Source organism: Lepidochelys kempii, chromosome 4 (genome assembly GCF_965140285.1).
Source record: "Lepidochelys kempii isolate rLepKem1 chromosome 4, rLepKem1.hap1, whole genome shotgun sequence".
NCBI classification, from domain to species: Eukaryota; Metazoa; Chordata; order Testudines; family Cheloniidae; genus Lepidochelys; species Lepidochelys kempii.
The window spans coordinates 23,378,981-23,399,598 of NC_136383.1; the positions used below are offsets into that span (position 1 = coordinate 23,378,981).

Here is a 20,618-nt window from a genome sequence, read left to right on the forward strand (position 1 = left end):
CCATAAAATTCTTTCTCCTCATGGCAATGCAAAATAATCTGCTTGCACCAAGGCATGACCTAGACCTTGAACATGTTAATTACAAATTCACCCTAGAGGTCCTTTTGTCTTCTGGAGGAGAACAGTTTTGAAATTTAAATATATAAATGAAAAACAAATAACTGTGTGTTCTTCTCAGATTAAAATCCTGTATAAATTTGCATATAAATAAGCATGGTTCATCTCCTGACAAATTGCTGATTCAGCCTTCTAGACTGATAACATTGTCCACTGCTGCTGGAGCATCCATTAACCTTAAACCAAAGGTCGCTTGGACAGTATGCTATTTAGTCTAAGACCATACAAAGTTTTATATATATAAAAATCACTTGGGGCCAGATTTTCAAAGGCATTTAGGCATCTAAATATGCAGATAGGTGCCTAGGCAGGATAGGCACCTAACCCCACTCAAAAAGAATTAGGCACTTTAGAAAAATCCCATCTGCATCTTTAGGCACCTAAATACCTTTGAAAATCTGGCCCTTAATGCCTACGGAATTAAAGCTAGTGAAAGAAACTGCTACAAGAATAACCCTTCTGTCACGTGGTGTCAGCAGCAACAAGGGGTGGGTTCAATGAGTAGGGTTTCCTCTGAACATTGCAAAACAGAATTAGCCGAGCCTACACCCAGAAACCTGGGAAAACTAAACACCACTCCTGGACACGTGTGAGTCCCATTGCTTCCTCACTTGCAAACACTGAGTCTGTGGACAAGAAGAGAAAACTTTTATTAAGAAGAAAAGGAACACAGCATTAATTTGGGAAACACAGCAACAGTTATTCAAAATTATACAAACAGTAAGTAAACACCCACCCCACAGTATCTTTGGCAGTAGTCCTTTGTCTCAGTTTCCCTCCTTGCAGTGTGAAAGTCTGATGGATGAAAGTCCCTGTAACGTGCCATTTCTCCCTTCCCTGCGCTGCCTCCCATTCATGGTTTGTTGTCCAAGGTCAGCAACATCCCAGAGTCCAGGGGCGTATTCAAGTGGGTTCATCTCCTGCCCATGAGGGAGAGTGATGGTTGAGTGCTGCCTCTGACGCTCCCATCTCTATAGCTGTTGCTTTTGCAGCATGCTGCTGCCACCACTGCTCACTGCAGTCTGTTCTGAGGTTCCATCACCTACCCCAGTCCTTCGTGATTTCAGCTCTTCGTCATTTCACTGGGTACTGGAGAAGTTCACTGATGCCTCTTCTGAGTTGTCTTTCATTGCAGTGCTGTCCCCACACCAGATCTAAGGCTATGTTTACATGATGCACCTTTTAGCCACACAGCTGTGCCACTAAAAGGCGGGTAGCGTAGCCGCTCTTTGTCAGCAGGAGAGAGCTCTCCCGCTGACCAAATAAATCCACCCCTAACGAGCGGCAGTAGCTTTGTCGGCGGGAGAGCTCTCCGGCCGACAAAGCGCTGTTCACACTGGCGCTTCTCGTCGGTAAAACTTTTGTCATTCCAGGGGGTGTTTTTTCCACACCCCTAAACGATAAAAGTTTAACGGATGAAAATGCAGTGTAGACAAAGCCTAAGGCTCAGACCATTAGACCAGCTTATCAGCGATTTCAGCTCCAGTGATCACTGAGAAGAAACAAGGACTCCCAACTGAGTCTGATCAGCTCTGACTTTAAACATTAGAGGGGAGGGTCAAATGGCATCTAAAAGAGTGTGCGCAACCAGATAAGAACACCTGTCTCCACCCCCTCTAACTTTTTCTTGGATTTGGCATCACTACACCCATTGAGTGAGTGAGGTTAAATTAAGGGGGACTCCCCCTCACTTTGGGTATATTATGTACAGTCCTGCTGCCCTTTAGTCATACAATAAGGATAACATTTCATTACCCTTTGCATGACTTAAGTGAATTTTAACCCCAAAACAGTCTAAAATGATATATTTGGCAAGCAAGCATGTCTACTTATCTAGGCAGAATAGGTGTCTATGCAAATACTCAAGCCCTTTTTCCCCAGTTCATCAATAGATGGCAGGGGAAAGCTCTTTGAGACCACTAGCTTACACAGGTTAAATGAACAAGACAAAATTATGGTGATGAATACACCATAATTCTTCCTATAAAACTGTAATTCCATCTCTGGGTTTTGGTAGCATTAACAAATCGATCTATCTATACAGCACCTTCAATCAATGTAATGCCTGAAAGCTTTACAAATGTATTAAAGTGAACATACACAATTCTTTTGTTTTCCCCTACATTAGCCAGACAGTACACAAGGGTTTTTTTTGTTTATGGTGATGGGGTACAATGGGAAAGATAGGCCAGAGAAAGATCATTTTGCTCTTTATTGAAGTCTGAAGACTTTGAGGTTGGTTGTCATTCTGATCTCACCTAGAAGTGAGTTCCACAGTTCTAAGCCTGTTGCCTAGGGAATTGTGTTTCCTGATCACACAAGTTTCATTCTTGAAGGTAACAGTTCCTTGGTTCCAGTAGAATGTAGCTGTCATGGATGGTCATGATCATGATGCTTTGTGAGGCAGATCCTCAGGTAACTTGGGCCAATCACCTGGAGAGCTATGAAGATAAAGATTGAAACCTTGAATCTGATGCGGTGTTCATTTGGAGCCAGTGCAGAGGTGGAAATGCTCTTGGGGGTCTTTTGTTGTGCAGATTGGCTGCTATGTTCTGAACCAGGTGGAGCTTTGTTCAGGTCAGTGGTGTCATCCCTAGATTTGCATGACAGTAGTGAAGTCTGGAACTCATAAATGCATGGACACCATGACCAAGTTCAAATCTGTCAGAATATGCCATCGTTTCCTGGGCAGTGATAGGTAGAAAAGAACATTTTTTGCAGCCATGGCTTTCTGGGTTATCCAAAATTGGTAAGAAGGTCAGTATTTTAGTAAATGTTTACTTTTATGATTTTTCTATGTTAAACTCTCATAATTTTCTGTATGCTAACCAAAAGCCTTGTTATTCTGTATTTATTTATTTATTGCCATATATATATTTAAACTAAAAAGTTTTGTCCTTCAATTGAGCCTAATGGGTGAAGGAAAAATTAACTCAAAAATGGAATGTGTGAAATCTTTTAACCCCTGTTTTTACACTTACTTTACTAATGTAGTCTAGGTGTCCAGGAAAAAGACCCCTCAAAATTTCTACAAAAGTATGTTATAAACATAACGGGGATTGAAAAGGAATATGTGTTATTGCACATGGGTTCTGTAATGGATGAAATAATTACCTATTGAAAGATGCTTTTAACTCATTAAAAATTGTTGGGTTGTCACAGCTGTTAGTAATAATGACCGGATTAGAATTCCATTTATCTTATTCATCACGTAACCTAAAGATATCCTAAAATAGATTCCATCAGTCATTAGAACTTGTGGTAACATTTTTGTAATCACCAGCTGAGGCCAGGGCTTTTCTTGGTGCCAAAAAAGCTGAAGTCTAGTGGCAAGCCAAGGAAACAGAAGAATTAAATGGCTTGGGACAAATATATTTCAGTCCATATTATAGCTTGCTTGGATTTGTTTCTTATATTGGTATACAGTCCAGTTTCTTTTGACAGTATTGTGACAGGGTACTATTAGTAGTCCCCGGATCATTGATGTTGCTGCAGCATGAAGAAGGTGCAGGCTTAGCTGTGAGCAATTAAACACTTTCCATTGGTGGATTATGAGCACCTGGGTGGTAATCACTGGGCTAATGATTTAATTGGGGGGATATAAATGTAAGGAACAGGAAGCAGGGGACTGAGAAGGAAAGTTCAGAGGGGGAGTCTCAGCTGAGAAGTGAGGGCTGTGTGGAAGAGTCCTCTTGCTGCAAGCTTGCATTACACTGTGTTGCTTTGTAATAAAATAGTAAATACATGCTTGGTGAAAGGGTGCAAACCTAGTGTGTGTTTGTGACCATGCAAAGTGGCCAGGCAATGAAGGACCCTGGATAGCAACAGAGGTGCCCCGTGACAAGTATTTTAACATCTTCTAGCACTAAAATATTATTTACCTCTGCATTTACTTGGTACGTTGAATATATAAGTAGTATTTGAAGTCAAGTAGCGTAGGAAAATCTCCAAGTTCCTCACTTGAAGGAGCCATGATTCAGCCCAGGTTATACAGATACAGTGCATATCTCAATAGGGCACTATGATAATTCAAATAGTAATAATATAAAAGATACAGGTTTAAAATAATGGGGTATTCTTTTAAAGTTGGGAAGGTTTTAGAAGATTTTTTTTCTTCTGATACCAGAGATTTTCCATGTATAACCTGCAATTTCTTATTTCACAGAATGATCACTCTTCTTTTATTCTCATCACTCTGTATTAACCCAATAGTGTTGTCTTCCTCTAAAGTTCTTAAATAATTGAATCTGTCACTTGGATTTGACAGTATATCTCCCATTTTTGAAGTTCATTGTTATAGTGATAGTTCTGGAAGGGAACATGATCAAGGACCTTCTAAATATATTCTGTTTAGGACATAAGTACGTACTCCACCTCTGGGGCAGCCTTGATCCCCAAGCATAGTAAAGTCCTTCCTCCAAGTGGCCCTGTGGTCCAGGGCCTTGGGTTCTTGAGGCTCAGTGCCTCTACCTACTGGCTGCCGACATAAACAAACAACCCCTGTGGCCTCTAGGGCATTACTGTTCACAATGAGAGGAAATCAAGGCCCAACAGATAAGGATAAACAACATTTTATTCCCAGAAAGGAGAGGGGTAAATTAAAAGAAAGGGAAGAGGACAGGCAAAGGAATTAAGGATGTATCAAACAGATGAATAAGCAACCTGTCCCACAGCAATAATCGGACACAAAATGCCCATAAACTAAGTAAAATAACAAAAAGGCCCCCTGTGTCTTCCCACAAGCCGTAGTTGTCTGGTGGAGATGGAGGTTAATCGGAAGGACTGTTGTCCTTTACTGGGAAGCCAGTAGTAGCTCTCCTTTTTGGCTGGAGTGGGTCTTCCACATCCCTGGCTGCAGGAGAGGCCTCCAAGGCTCAGCTGGAAAGTGGTTTTAGTATATTCTGAAACAAGACAATAGTCATTTCCCCCCATTATTAAATACATATTATTGCCTCTGTTTTTTATTTTGAGGATTGCTTGAATATTTCTGTATATTCTGTACCACACTTACTGACAGAATTTCTGCTCTTTGTGTGCACATTCTGAAAACAATAACAGGAAAGTGGGGGAGGGATGGGGAGAAAGCAGTCTTGCCTGAATTTGTAGCTGCCTTGTTAGGTAGAATAGAAAAATCTTGGGGGTTTGCTGCAGCGAGAGATGAATAGGCCAGCTAGAGTGGCAGTTATGAGGCCTGCAGCTGGATGTAGCAGCAGTGGATTGGACTGATGGGATGTGAGGGATCAGGTAAAATATTGGAAGGGAGCAAGTCCTGTGAACCTGGTTCAGAGTGGGGTGGGTACACTGGTTTGGAATTGTGTAGGGGAGAGGCTGACTGGAGGTCAGGTGGAAAGGAATCAGTGGTGAGCTGGCAGGCCAGGCAGCTGCAGAAGCTGAAAGAATGGGCTACAGAGTCTGGGAAGGCCATGATGGGAGAATGGGACTGGAGGGCAGGTTGGGTCAAGGGAACATGTTACACCAAATGTTTGCAATACCAATGGGAGCACCCTAGGCACTTAGGTGCACAAGCCCCACTGACTTTCAATGAAATGTAGGCTCCTAAGTCACTTAAGCACTTTTAACATTTTATCCTTAGTTTGGAGTTCCTATTAAATGTCTTAAATTTAATGAAAATCTCAACTAAAAGTGAATTATGCCATTGGGAAACCAGCTCTTTCTTCCATTAACTTGGCACTTATTAATACTCCTCCCCTTTATGCCTTGAAAAGTCATAGAAAAAGTGAACCTTCTCTCTCAGCTTTGGTGCTTTAACTTGAAAAGGTCTGTTGGTAAATCAGCATGTCTCACTTTCCGCAAGTGTTGCTAAAGGGTGTTGGCTCTTACAGGATGCTAAAACATGTATTAATTTAACGTGAAAACAATCTATACAGAAATTCTAAGAGAAAATCCCAAAGATTTTGTATGGCAGCAGGATGCAGCATCTCTTTTCCTGGGTAGGACACTTGTGTAAAAGAAAACAGAGGATAGAGAGATGCAATCATAATAATAGTTAGCATTATTGTTTATATGATGTTAAAGTTGATCAGGTCTGTCAGAGCACACAACTCTGCTCTCATATATGCATGCATAACCCTTACTAGCTTAATAGCAGTTGCAGGGATGCATCTGAAAGTAATATCAGATGCAAAAAGACTAGAAATCCAATGCTGCGTATTATGAGGGAAATGCCCTAGCTTCCACCTCAAGGGCCTGGTCCTGGTCCTGTTGCCATAGAAGTTGTCAAGGTTCCTTCCCCACTCTGAACTCTCAGGTACAGATGTGGGGACCTGCATAAAAGACCCCCTAAGCTTATTCTTAGGTTAAAAACGTCCTCAAGATACAAACTTTGCCTTGTCCTTGAGCCCTATAAACCCTATGCTACCATCACCAAGCATGTTAAACAAAGAACAGGGAAAGAGCCCACTTGGAGACATTTTCCCCCAAAATATCCTGCCAAGCCCTACACCCCCCTTTCCTGGGGAAGGCTTGATAAAAATCCTCACCAATTTGTACAGGTGAACACAGACCCAAACCCTGGGATCTTAAGAACAATGAAAAATCAATCAGGTTCTTAAAAGAAGAATTTTAATTCAAGAAAAGGTAAAAGAATCACCTCTGAAAAATCAGGATGGTAAATACCTTACAAGGTAATCAGATTCAAAACATAGAGAACCCCTCTAGGCAAAACCTTAAATTACAAAAAGACACAAAAACAGGAATATACATTCCATTCAGCACAGCTATTTTACCAGCCATTAAACAAAGGAAATCTAATGCATTTCTAGCTAGATTACTTACTAACTTTTTACAGGAGTTCTGAGCTGCATTCCTGATCTGTCCCAGCAAAAGCATCACACAGACAGACAGACCCTTTGTTCCCCCCCCCCGTCCCCCAGCTTTGAAAGTATCTTGTCTCCTCATTGGTCATTTTGGTCAGGTGCCAACGAGGTTATCTTAGCTTCTTAACTCTTTACGGGTGAAAGGGTTTTGCCTCTGGCCAGGAGGGATTTTATAGCACTGTGGACAGAAAGGTGATTACCCTTCCCTTTATGTTTATGACAGAAGTCAATGAGAGTTTTGGTAATGGGAGGTGGATTGGGTCCCCAATTCATCAAGTATAGATAGCAATGGATCATATTGTTTTTCTAATTTGGCTTGAGTTTTTACTTTCAGACTCTGTTCCTATGCTTATAATTTTTGCTATGTGTTGGGTTAGGTTTTGATGAGTGAGTTAAAAAATATATGCAAAGTTGCTTCAAGATGAAGGAGGACTTTCTGTAAATTTGTGCTGACTGCATATTAGATTAAGTGCATTTTAGATTATGTTTATTTGTATTCTTTGGTACAATTTGGATGTTTTATGCACAATTTCTTTGAGCTGGATGGGTGCATGTGACATGCCGAAAAGTAAACGTTTGATCATTTAAATTGTTTTTATTTGTAATATAAAATAACCCTTCAGTGGGGTTGTAGTCTTGAAAATTGGCTAGGAAATGTGCTAATTCCATTTTCCCACAAAATCTGTACTGCAAGTCTGTTACCTATGTTAGACCCCACCACGCGTAAATTCCCTCTACCACATTTCTTACATGCTTGTCCATCTGTGTATATGTACTTTGAGAAATGGAACATCCAGTTAACCAGAACAGTCAAAGCAAGGCTTCTGTAGTGCTTTGCATAGAAAACCAGCTGCAAAGGGAAGCCATACGGTCCTAGTCAGTTTGACCCTGTGCACACTATGGCTTATAATAATGTTTGAAACTCTGCCCCACAATAACCTGTGTGCATATCCTTAAATAGTGCAGGAGGGATTTAGGGAAAAGCACATTTTGTTACCAATTTCATTTACTGAATAGGCATAAACTTTAATCAAATATAGGGAAGATAGAAAAATACATGTACAGTTTAAAAAGTCCTCTTTCTGATCCTGCTCAACAGAGAATATCTTCTGTGTACTTTATAGAGTCTTAGCATTCGTCACTAATTTAAAGTACACTTCTATTCTGGATGGTGACTAAAAAATGACAGTATAGAATTGTGTTTGTCTCAATGATTTCCAGATAAAATATGCTTCCATGGAAAAACATTTATTTTTCCCTAATTGCCGGCCTCAGAAACTCCATTTGGGATTTGCAGATAAATCTGAGTTAATTCTTTCTCACAGACCATCACCAATGATAAAAGCTCTGCAGGTCAGATTTGGCTCTAAGGTAGAATCTGTGCCACCATATCGCTTTCAGTTGGTTAATACAGGTTTAATGGATGTGTAATTGGAACTTAATGAAGAATTTTATCATCATGCCTCTGCCGAGTAGTAACAAATGTTGGGGTCTTACAAGTCAGTTTCCGATTGGAGGAGAAATCAGCGGTGCAGACTTTGAATATATTCTTAGTGTAACTTGTTTTGTTTTTTTTTACACATATACACAAGTCTTGAAACAGAAGTGGTCACAAACAGCATGCAAACAATCTTCTCTTTAAGAACTCTGAGACAAACACCAATGCTCAATTCTCAGGGAGCGACTCTGCCTCAAGAACTGACTATAGTTACAGAGATTAAGGCAGAGAGCAAACTCTGTAGCTGCTTGCCACAGTTCCCCTAAAGGAACCACAACAGAACAAACAACAAAGCATTTCTTCCAGGACTAGAAACTTGCTCATATGCAAAGAAAAATAACTTGTAAAACGATGTCACAGCACCATCTGGACATTCCTGTCATAATACTGCAGATGATGTGCAAGAAGGAATAGAATCCAAATCATTCTCCTATCTGTGCTGACCTTTCAGAAATAATAGAAATAAAACATTTTTATTACTGTCAGCAGATATAATTCTGAATACAAGCAGAAAGCAGATCTGATGCCATTTTTATATAATTTTCTGAGTAGAATTTGCACTTTAAGGCTGTTAGACAAACTTCAGAGGCATGGAAGTATGAATGTGGAAAAATTAGACGGTTTTGTAACAGACAAAACAAAAGTATAGACTTCACCAATCATTACATTTTTGTTTTTATTGATTAGTTCTGTGGACTGTGAGGCCTTCATGTGAATCACATTCTAGCTGTCAAGTCCTATTAATTGCAAAACAACTGAATTTAGTAATTTTCCCTCCCCACATTGAGTCATGAGACTGGGTATGCCGGGAACTTGGGGTTACTGATAGGTGATGTTGAGAATATAACTGGTTTATTCCTATGGCATTATCAAATTTTTTAGATTGTATGTTTCTTTTGGGCAATAGTTAATCCACTGTCGCACTTTGTTAGATTCTCTTAGACCCACATGCATCCACTTGTCAATATATAAAGGAGTTCAATATCCCTTATATATTGTAACATAGATACAGAGGAACTGGAAGAAAATGTAAATTAAAGTGGGTTTATAGCCACTTTTTCATAAAGAAGCAATTACCGTGATAAATATAAAATCATAACAATGAGTGACCAAATTAACTGTGCCCCCGAGGCTGCTCTAACCCGTGCTGTGGAGGTGATGGTGGACAGGGGAGAGTGGAGCATGTTATTTCAGTCCTTGCAGCAGCTCCAAATCTGGGAGGCACAAAAATGGTTTAAGGCTGCCTTTGTCCCCACCCAGTCCTCGGGATGAGTCTTCTATGCTGTGCCTCTCAGAAATCACAAAACAGAATCTGTCCCTAATTAACTTATGAATCCCAAAGCCAAACATGGAGTACCTTCTTCCACTGCTGTGGAGGTTCAGTTACAGCCCAAGAGCATGTACTCTGGCATAAAAAGCCTATGTTGTATAACAAGGGGAAAAAAGCCTCAGATGATTCTGACAGCTTCTCAAATTCTGTGTTTTTTCCACAGTCAATATGGGCAGTTAACTGAATTTCTTAACTGTTTAAGATTTCTGCTCAGAAACCCAATCAAATCCAAAAGAGAAGCCACAAATCCACTCACCACTTCTGTCTTTTAAAAAAAATTCTCCAGGACCCACTGTCTCCCAGGTCCTCATTTTCTGTCCAATCCTGCAAGGTCCTTAGTGTGTCTTGAAAGTTTCTGAGCAACCTAGTTTCCTATCATGGCCAAGGAGCATTGAGGTTGCTCAGGAACTAACAGCAGGAACCCACACCTTGCAGGATTGGACTAAATCCTCTTATATTTCCATAAGAGAGCCATCACCCAATTTATGTCTACAATGTGGATCAATATCGGCCTGGGTCTAAACCGTATATCGGGCATGGCGTTTCTGCTCATCCTTGCTAATGGGTTAGTTGTACAGTACAGTACCTGCTCATTGGCTGTACCATAAGTTAACAGCTCTCATTTTTCAGTTCAGAAGGTGGAGAAAGCTACTAGTGGAGAGGCATTCTAATAAACAAACTAAGGAAATACAGCCTAGATGGAGCTACTCTGGGAATGGTTTTCCAACCAGTTACGCACCCACCTTAGAGTGTAATTATCAGTGGTTCACAGTCAAGCCAGAAGGGCATATCGAGTGAGGCCCACAGGGATCAGCTCTGGGTCCAATTTTGTTCAATATCTTCATCAGTGATTTAGATAATGGTATAGAGAGTACACTTATAAAGTTTGCAGATGGTACCAAGTAGGGAGGGGTTACAAGTGCTTTGGAGGGTAGGATTAAAATTCAAAATGATCTGGACGAACTGGAAAAATGGTCTGAAGAAAATGAGATGAAATTCAAGAAGGACAAATGCAGAGTACTCCATTTAGGAAGGAACAGTCAGTCACATGCATACAATATGGGAAATGACTAGCAAGGAGTACTGTGGAAAAGGATCTGGGGGTCATAGTGGATCACAAGCTAAATATGAGTCAACAGTGTGCTTACAACTTCTGGTGAGGCTTCTCTACCAAGATGTTCCATAAAATAATCTCCCATGTCTAAACCCTCCTCCCAGCCTGTCCAAGTTCTTGCCGGTTTATTCACAGAGAAAACAAATGCTTTCCAGAAAAGGGCTTCTCCTCTTTGACTCTAGACTTAGACTGTAAGGTCTCTCTGCTAATGCTATCTGTCCTTTGGAGACCCTATATTCGAATGCCCTTTTCTTTCCCACACATCCCATACCTGCCCTATTATAATTACATTTTTTACAGCATCCCAAAATGTACTGGACACCTCATAGAACAAACAAAAATTCCTGTGTCAAAGAGCTTACTATCTCATTACAGGTAAGATGCAATGAGCAATACCATAGTAAATAATAGGATAGCAGTGGGTGGCACAGATAAGGTGACACTAACAAGATCACACAATTATCTGTGTTTATGTGCAGGCCTGCCATTAATTTCAGGGAGGAGGGTGGTGGTTGTGTGGAGAACTGAGGCAATAGGAGGTGAAAAACATGTAATAGAAAAGGTCAGAAAGAGATCAAGGAGGACTGTGGAACTAGGGAGAGGCAAATTGAAAAGAGGAGCTTCACTTACCTTCTTCAAATCCACTAGGTCTGTGATACCTTTGGGTGAAGAGTCCAGACCTTCTTGAGCTTGTATTATCGCCTGGTTTTGATCTTACGGGCTACAGTCTGCTCTGCTTTACATCCTGTGTAACCCTGGGTGCATATGAGGGCAGAATTTGGCTCTGTGAGCATGAACCTCTGCTGGTGTAAAATTGCCATAGGTCCAAAGACTACTATCTAAACTGTTAGTGTTTGAACTAGTTTGTAAGACCCCTATATGGCTATAGATGGAGCAACACACTATTAGCAATTAGTAAATAATCTGTTAGACTGGCAATTCACAATCATCTCATTGACAATGCTAATAAGATCTGAGTGAATTAGCCACAGGCTGTCTTGTTTGCTGAATTTGGTCAGCAATAGACTTAAACTTGTGTAAAAAAAAAAAAAACATACACAGGGAATTGGTGACATTTTTTATTAATGCACTTGTGATTATGGCAGTAATGGGAATGTCAAAATTATTTAATGAGTTTGTACTGACACAATCATTGCTACAGCTGCTGTTTTTCCTCTTTTCTTCAAATTTTTCCATGTAGAGTTCTCAGCACCATCAGTCAAGAGGACTGGGGGTGGAATAGAAACAAAGGAAACTTTAGTCTTTGTCATTCCCAAGGTCAACTGAAGGGATAAGGTTAGAAATAATGTTGACAGTTGGCAATGCTACTTATAAAAGCAGAGGCATGATGAGCTTTTGTTTTTTGGGGTTTTTTTTTGAGGTTTATGTTGCATTATATAGAATGCACACTAATTTAGATTGGGTTGTTGTTTCAGAAAATATGATGCCTATTTATATGCCAACACATCTTTGCCTTTTTCATATAATCAGATTAATCTCATAATTCCTAACATGTATGTTGTGCCTCTGACAATTTTTAAAATATTTTCCTCTTCTTGAAATCTGTATTATTTAACCCAAAAAAGGTCATTCAGGATTATGATGGAAATTTAACTCCATTAACAGGTGACCTGAACAATTTTTTAAAAGATTGTATTTTTTTCGTAGTTCCTTTGGGCAGGTACTGTACTTTCAATTCCCTCTGTAAAGCAACATGCACATGTATAAAACTATTATTTGTATTATGGTAGCATCTAGGAATACTTGTCAAAGACCGCGACCCCATTGTGCTAGGCACTGTACAGGCACATACAAAAAAGACAGTCCCTACCTCAAAAGGCTTACAATCTACAGTGAGACAGGAGACAGAACAGGCAGAGGATGGGGGTGGGTTGAGAGGATGTGGTTACAAATCTTCGCAGACAAGCAGAGGCCTCAGCTTGCTATCCAAATATGTAGTGATTTGCAAGCATCATGGCACTTGACATAAATATTAATATAAATAAAAGAGGATTTTATAAGGAAGTCTCCTTAAACTCCATATTCTTTAGCTTTATCCACATGTCCCCCAGCAAAAAAGTAAGTATCTAGATATATTTAGTGCCAGCTTCTTATCTTAAATATGAGACTGTTTTTGCAATCTCTCCCACAGTCTAGTAGTTCATTTTTGCCTTACATTTTTTGTATGCTGTTTGTGAAAGGTGCTGGGTGGAGAGGCTTGGAGAATGAAGTGCTCTGTTTACACATTGTACAAATATAGCATTACCAATGGTAAGGCCAGATTTTTTACACAGCCCTACAAAAGTGTTTCAATGGTATGCAAGAATCTGGCTTTATTTTGCAGCATGTGTTTAGGGAGGTACAGTGTATAGACTAATTGTCAACTTGATTAAAAGCCCTGATTGTAGTAACTTTTATTTTTCCTTTGCTTTTCTTTTCAGATCCTGGATACGGGAACTCGTCACCACACTGTGACAAAAGCAGACGTTCCTGATCATATCCTTTATGCTACTGGAACTTGTGTTCTTATAATTGGATCTATTGGAGTTACAGGAAACCTTTTGGTTTTTTATGCATTTTACAGGTACAGAAATTCAGTTCCAGACATGGTTGATTTAGCAAGTCCAATGACTTGAGTTTGTACAGTAGAGTGTGTGTGTGTGTGTGTGAGAGAGAGAGAATATTCTGAATCAGTTTCCTCTCTGCACATATTTGTTGATGATGTGAGATGCAGAAATGACCATGTGCATATTATCACTAGGAGCATCACTGTAAATTCCTTTTCCTTTGAGTAATTAAAAACTATGAGAAAATAAACACGTGGGATTTGTTTTATGATGGACTAAAATTACAGATTTGAAGAAATGCTTAATTGCACCATTATATTCTCTCTTGCTCTGTCCCCGACTCCCTTCACCCTCTACCGCCCAAGAATATGTGAAAGATACTATGAAGACTGCCTCATACAGTCACCTGAAGGTGCTGGGGCTGGGGGGATTTGGATCCAGGAAGCGCCATGGTACATGAAATGAGGATATACCATCAATGCTCTCCATGCCTGCAGACAGACAGTAGGATTCCTGTCTGTATTTATACTTTGATGGCTCGTGACAATGTAAAGCAGGGAGAGTTCTCCTGTCGACATAATAAAACCAGCTCAACAAGCAGCGGTAGCCGTGTCGGCGGGAGAGCAGCTCCCACTGACATAGTGATGTGCACATCAGCGTTTAGGCTGGTAAAACGTATGCTACTTGGGGGTGTTTTTTCACACCCGTCTGGAAAGGCTGGTTTAGTGGAGAACAATGCCACAGGGAAGTGGTCCCATCCCACACCAAGGGCCTGACACCTATGAGAAATTTTTCCTGCCATCAGGAGAGACAAGCAGAGCATGGTGTGGAGCCAGCACTCACAGCCTTTATACCTTCCCATCCAAGATCTGAGGGCTTCATCATCTTTTTTGCTCACAGCAGCAGAGGGGTGAATCTGGGTCAGCTGTCTGTAGGGCCGGATTTCCAATTAGGCACAGTAGCGGCGCCTAAAAGTGAAAAGTTGTCTCCTGGCATGGGTTGGTTGCTGCACAACATGTGGGGCTGGAGCAGGGTGAGCGTCCAAGTCAGCCCACATGAGGGCACTCTGAGCCATGGCCAGGAGGGGTGGCTGCAGCAGGTTCTGGGAGCATCCCAGCCACTTCCCAATCTCGGCTGTCTGTGCCTGGGAAGGACAGGGTTTGGAGTGGCTGGTGCCCCATTCACTTGCACAGGCAGAGCAGGAGCGTGGCTGCCATGCTGGGCTGCACGAGGGACGGAAGACACCCAAGGCCTGTTCACAGTGGGGAGAGACACAGTTCCCTCATTGCACCTTGCCCGGCTCAGGCTGGGAATGCCATGCATAGCAGAGGGTCTCGTGTATTCCAGGGAAGGCTGTGCCCTGGCTGCCCCGACTGCCCTGGGACTGCTCCACCAGCAGAGAGCGGGGGCTAGGAGCGGGCAACGCTGCTTTGAGGGGCTGCTGCAGGGAGGAAAGGGACCAGTATATTGTGGTCGGCACAAATTTGACACAATACACAATAAGTTTCACATTCATATTGATGCAGGGTCAGCTGTAGGTGGGCGGAGGCCAGGGGGGCTGAAGATGCTGTTCCGAGGGGCACATAAAGTGTAAATCCAGCCCTGGCTGTCTGAATTTTGATACTGATTCCCACAGACTGATGTTGCTATACTTTTCCCACAGCAAAATATTATTGCAACACTTACTATTTTGCCCTTCATACAGAAATTTAAAAATGGCTCAACTGTTAATAGTGCTCCATCAGCCAGTGAGTTTGAAAAAAATATTGGTTCGATAATATTACTATATGCTCTTGGAAAATCACTTTTGAGCATGCTCATTAGATATGTTACAAGTAAAATAGATAACGCAAATTTTTCTTTTAAAAATAGCTTTTTTAAATTGGCAGTGTTTAACATCAGGGACAGAAGAAAGTTCTGGTTTTGTGAAAACTGCAGTTGTAGCAATTTCACACATTTTGCTGCATTCTGCAGTGTCCTGCAAAATCTAGGCTTTCATTTAAAATGTGGGTTTTTTTTTTCTTTGCAGTTGGACAGTTAGTATATGGCTTCTTTGAAGCACTTTCTGATAGCTGAAGGGTGGATCCATTTGGCGCAGCTAAAATTTTCAACAAAGATTGAGTGGAGAGAGCGAGAGATGAGACAGCAGTATTTACAGTAGGCAGAACATGTAGGTTACACCTTGGTCAGGCTTTTCTATGCAAGTCACTGCTTTGGGGAAGTTGAGTGCCACTTTTGGCATATGCCTTGAATTTAAATGAATATGCAAATGAGAAACAGCACAGAAAATCATTGAGATGAAAGCTCCACAGTGCCACTTTTACAGTCACTTTCCAGTTTAATGATTTTAGAAGCCAAGAGAGTAGAATCAGCATTGCATACAAACTTCTTTACAATGGAGGGGTCAGATAAAATTATGGTTATAACTACAGTAGCTCATTGTGGCAAACTGCTTCATTGCTTCAGCTTCTTTGATGAAGCACATCATAAAGATCATAGAATCATAAAATATCAGGGTTGGAAGGGACCTCAGGAGGTCATCTAGTCCAATCCCCTGCTCAAAGCAGGACCAATCCGCAACTAAATCATCCCAGCCAGGGCTTTGTCAAGCTTGACCTTAAAAACGTCTAAGGAGATTCTATTACAATATTAACCCATCTGTGATCATTATGGTAGGTACACAGAGCAGTGGTGAGTGTGTATTTTGCCCCATGTACCTGTTACATTAGGTGGCACTGAAGCAGTTAAAATTGTCTCAGCATTTCCATTCTGCATGTATATCTTCAAGGATTTATAGCTGGGATGTAACAATTCTCCCAGGCAGAAATGTGGCATACAAGTTAATGCAAATGTTATAAATACTACTGTGCTCGTTGGACGAAAAGAAAATATGTAATTGTACCTTGTGGTACTTTGTCTCTTTACACACCAGTTACTGTTTTAGTTATAAGTATGTAGTCTAGAGGTTTGCTTCTTATAAACAGCTCTATAATTTAAGACTCTAGATGAATAAAATGTCATTTGGTCTTGTGTATCTCCTTTGATGCTTAGGTTATCAAAAAGCACTTTGCAAAAAATGAGTTAGATCCTGCTAATACAGTGACTGACTAAACCAGCACAGCAGCTATTAAAAATTCAGTGATCACCCATGGGTAGCCTTTGATGCTGTACTCTCTGTTAGGGTCTGACCCTGTGAAATGGTGAGCACTCTCAACCGACGGCTGTCAATGGTAACTGAGCGTGCTCAGCACATGTCAGGATCTGGCTCTATTGAGCAAAAACATGTTTCTCGGGAAATTTAGAGTTCTCTCCTATTCTGTTAAAATGGAGTGTGGTAAGTATGGGTATATTCAATATATTTCTACATTTATTGATAAAATGTTGGAAAATAGATCCTTTCCTCTTCCCCTCGTCATTGTTCCAAAATCCTGACATCCATAATGGATGAATGGTAATGGATTGATGAATGAAGCATAAAATTGTAACCTAGAAAGTGTCAGATTCTTTGACTAAGTAAACAGTAAAAACAAAATTAACTCTCTGGCTTGTATTTATTTATTTTATTGCATTATTTTTAAGCAACAAGAAACTGAGGACAGCGCCAAACTACTTTATAATGAATTTGGCTGTGAGTGACTTCCTGATGTCTGCTTCTCAGGCCCCCATTTGCTTTATCAACAGTTTGCACAAAGAGTGGATACTTGGCGAAATAGGTACTTTTCAATACTACTTCATATCTCCCTCTGCATGGGAACCTATCTTAGCCATCAGCTTGTGGCATGGAGGCAGTCACACAAGACTCTTGAGGCACAAGCCAAAGTCTTGACATCATCAACCAACAGGACTGGCAGAAAGTCACTGAATCCCTACCCTCTTGTGTTTTATAGGTTTGGTTCCTTCCCCTTCCAGTTCTTTGAATGAAAGGAATCAAACCTCTGGCTTCAAGAGTAACACCATAGTGATCACATGACCACTTAGCATGTAAAGCCAGTTACCATGCTTGATGATGGGTAGAATAATTCATAATTTGTTAAGCCATATATAGAGTTTTTTTCTTTTTCTTGATTGACAGTGAATTATGTATTTATTTGTTTCGAAATGTATATCTGGAACCTAGTACGAGGCCCCTGGGAGAATTCAATCAGTAAAGAGAATCGCAAAATAAGAGAGCCAAATGATGGCCTCAACTGCTTTTCTCTTTCCCGAAACAAGGAAGCATGTGAGGTCTAAACTGTAGGTCCTTTGAAAATATTGCAAGCTCCAATTAAAGGCCTGATTCACAATTGCGTTAGTTCTGCATTTAGGTTGGCATAATTCCATTGATAGCAATAGAAATAAATCAGCATAAAACTGGAGTAGCACAGTGGTGAATCAGGTCCTGAAACAACCTATTTAGTACCAGCAGAAGAGATTTATTCATTGGGCTTGCAATATTGTTTGTCTCTCCCACTTTGCTATTTAGATATCGGTACAAATCCTGCCATGCCTGTCAGGATCATAAATGGGACAATTATCTGGATTTGGTCCATTACCTCCATGCTCCTGGCATTGACATTACTTTTGGTGTCAATTGTGTCATTTTGAACTATGTGCTGTCTCTAGCATACGATCATGTTTCTCTAGTGTACCATCACATGTGGTGACACGGTGTCACAGAAAATCCTAAGAAACACTGATTTCCAGGACAAATTCTTCAAATTGCAACTCTGTCTGTCTTTGTCTATTAGCAGAATATACAAAGGAAAAATCATTCTGCCTCAGAGTGAAAATTGTAACTTTAAAGAACATTTTGTACCATATTTCATAGGACCAGTGGCTGTTTTCTCTATCTAGGCTTTTAAATAGGCATGAAGTCAAAAGCACCTCTGCATTTTTAATTCATATAAAACAAAGTTAGAGATACAAATGTGGGTGAAGTTTTATAAGACCACGGCTATTGGTGAGAGAGACAAGCTTTCGAGTTACACAGAGCTCTTCTTCAGGTCTGGGAAAGGTACAAGTGTGTCACAGCTAAATACAAGATGGAATGAATCGTTAGCATGAGTAGTTAACGCATATTTCAAGGGACCATTAAAGGTGAAGTGCCCATTAACCCCTCTCCAGTCATACAGGGAAGGGGTTGGAGAAAGAGTCTGGGATGGGAGGCGCGGGATCATAGGCGCGGGAACTAGAGGTGCAGAGAGTTCTGCAACACCCCCAGGTTTTATGCGGGCTCCTGCCTGGGGCTCCCAGTTGCCGACCCCCCCACCCTCCCGGGTCCCAGTTGCCAGCCTGGGGCTCCACTCCTGGCCCTGCTCCCGCTCCCACTCCCACTCCTACCCCCAGCTGTGACCCCATCTTCAGCCCCCTTACCCCTGTCTGGGTCCCCCTCTCCCAGAGACACGACCCTGCTCCGGGCCCCAGCTGGGGTGGGGGAAGGACAGGAGTAGGGCGGCTGGCTTTCGGCACCCCCACTATTAACAGAGTTCCAGCATCACTGCACGGGATTAAATGGGTTACAGATTGTTTAAATGAGCCATAATTCCAGTGTCTGTGTTCAGTCCGTAACTGTTAGTGTCTAGCAGAGTTATGAATTTAAGCTCCCAGGCTCTCCTTCTGAAGGTGTGCATGTTTCCTTTGAGGATGAGGGCTGTAAAGTCAGATACAGAGCAGTCATTCTGTGAAAAGTGAAAGGTTATATGGTGTTTTTTGTCTTTTATCATTTTCCTATGTGAATTTATTGAAGAGCATAGTGATTTTCATTTCACCCTCATAGTTGTTACTGGGGCATTTAGTGCATTGGATGAGACACACCACATGTTGTGATAGGCATGTGTTGGACCCGTGGATCTTGAAAGGTGTGTTGTGGGGGGTGTTGATCATCATAGCAGTGAAACTAAGTCTATAACAGCGAACCGTGGCCACTGAGATCTGCGGGGTGAGAGGGGGGCATGCCTGCAGATGGTCAACATCAGCAAAATGTCTCTTGGCCTGCAATCAGATTACCCTGATGGGCCGCATGCGGCCCGTGGGCTTCAGGTTGCCCACTACTGGCCTGTAGGTTTTGTGTCTTGTTCTGGCACGGTCTGGTGCCATTAAAAGTTGGTATATCGTGGCCTATGGGGAGCTTGCTTCTGATGGGGAGCTTGCTTCTGATGGGGAGCTTGCTTCTGATGGTGAGCTTGGAGAGGTTGGGGGGTTGTTTGAAGGCCTAAAGAGTGGATTCATCTGATTTCTCTTATGATGTGGTCTTCACTGAGTGTGGGTTGTAATTGTTGTTGATACCCCGCATGGGTTCCAGTGTAGGGTGGCAGTCGGAGGGTTTTATTTCTGTATTGAAGCAGGTTCTCTCAGGGTATTTGGGTGGCCCTTTCCCCCTAGATTGGAGAGGTATTAACTGGCCGCTTCACCTTGAATGGTCCCTTGAAATAGGTGTTAACTACTTATGCTAAACCATCTGTTTCACCCGGTATTTAGTATTTAGCAGTGACACTCTGGGTATGTCTACAGTGCAATTAAAAACCTGCAGCTGGCCTTTGCCAGCTGACTGGGCTCACGGGTCTCAGGCTGAAGGGCTGTTGAATTGCAGTGTAGAAGCTCAGGCTCTACGACCATGCAAGGTGGGAGGGTTCCAAAGGATAGCCCAAGCCCAAAAATCTATACCACAGCCCCTCTTCTCAAGTCCTGGGAGCCTGAATCAACTGGTTTGGGCCAGCCATGGGTTTTTAATTGCAGTATAGATTTACCCTCTGAGTAAGGTTTCCCAGATCTGAAGAAGAGCTCCATGTAGCTCAAAAGCTTCTCTCTCTCACCAACAGAAGTTGGTCCAATAAAAGATTTAACCTCACCCATCCTGTCTCTCTAATATCCTGGGATCAACAGAGGTACAACAACACTGCGTAAAACAATGTTCATTTTTTGATATATCCTTTTGTCTCTAGGAGACAAATTCTATTTCAGTATAGTTAAGGTCATTATATTGGGCAGCATTCCAGGAAAATGTAACTTTAATTGTATTGGATTTTTCTTGAGGCAGTTTTCCATTGACAAATGATTCTCAGTCATAGCCTACAGTACAAGGTGGGACATTTTTCCTGCTTCCTTTTATATTAATTTTATATTTGCCCTATTAAACAAAAAATAAATTGGTGAGGCAGGAAGGCTGTATAAATTCCTA

At 41.4% G+C, this 20,618-nt stretch overlaps 1 protein-coding gene across 4 annotated transcripts in view; it reads left to right on the forward strand.

Moving 5' to 3' along the window:
* Positions 1 to 20,618, forward strand: part of LOC140910237 (melanopsin) — a 73,216-nt gene that overhangs the window by 8,099 nt on the left and 44,499 nt on the right. For all 4 annotated transcript variants that reach the window (XR_012158464.2, XM_073340705.2, XM_073340707.2 and 1 more), the window contains exons 2-3: positions 13,337 to 13,479; positions 17,042 to 17,175. Coding sequence is in view for 3 of the 4 variants with exons in the window: in XM_073340705.2 (XP_073196806.2) it covers positions 13,337 to 13,479; positions 17,042 to 17,175 (277 nt within the window). In the remaining variant the exon portion in view is untranslated. The remainder of the gene's footprint in view (positions 1 to 13,336; positions 13,480 to 17,041; positions 17,176 to 20,618) is intronic.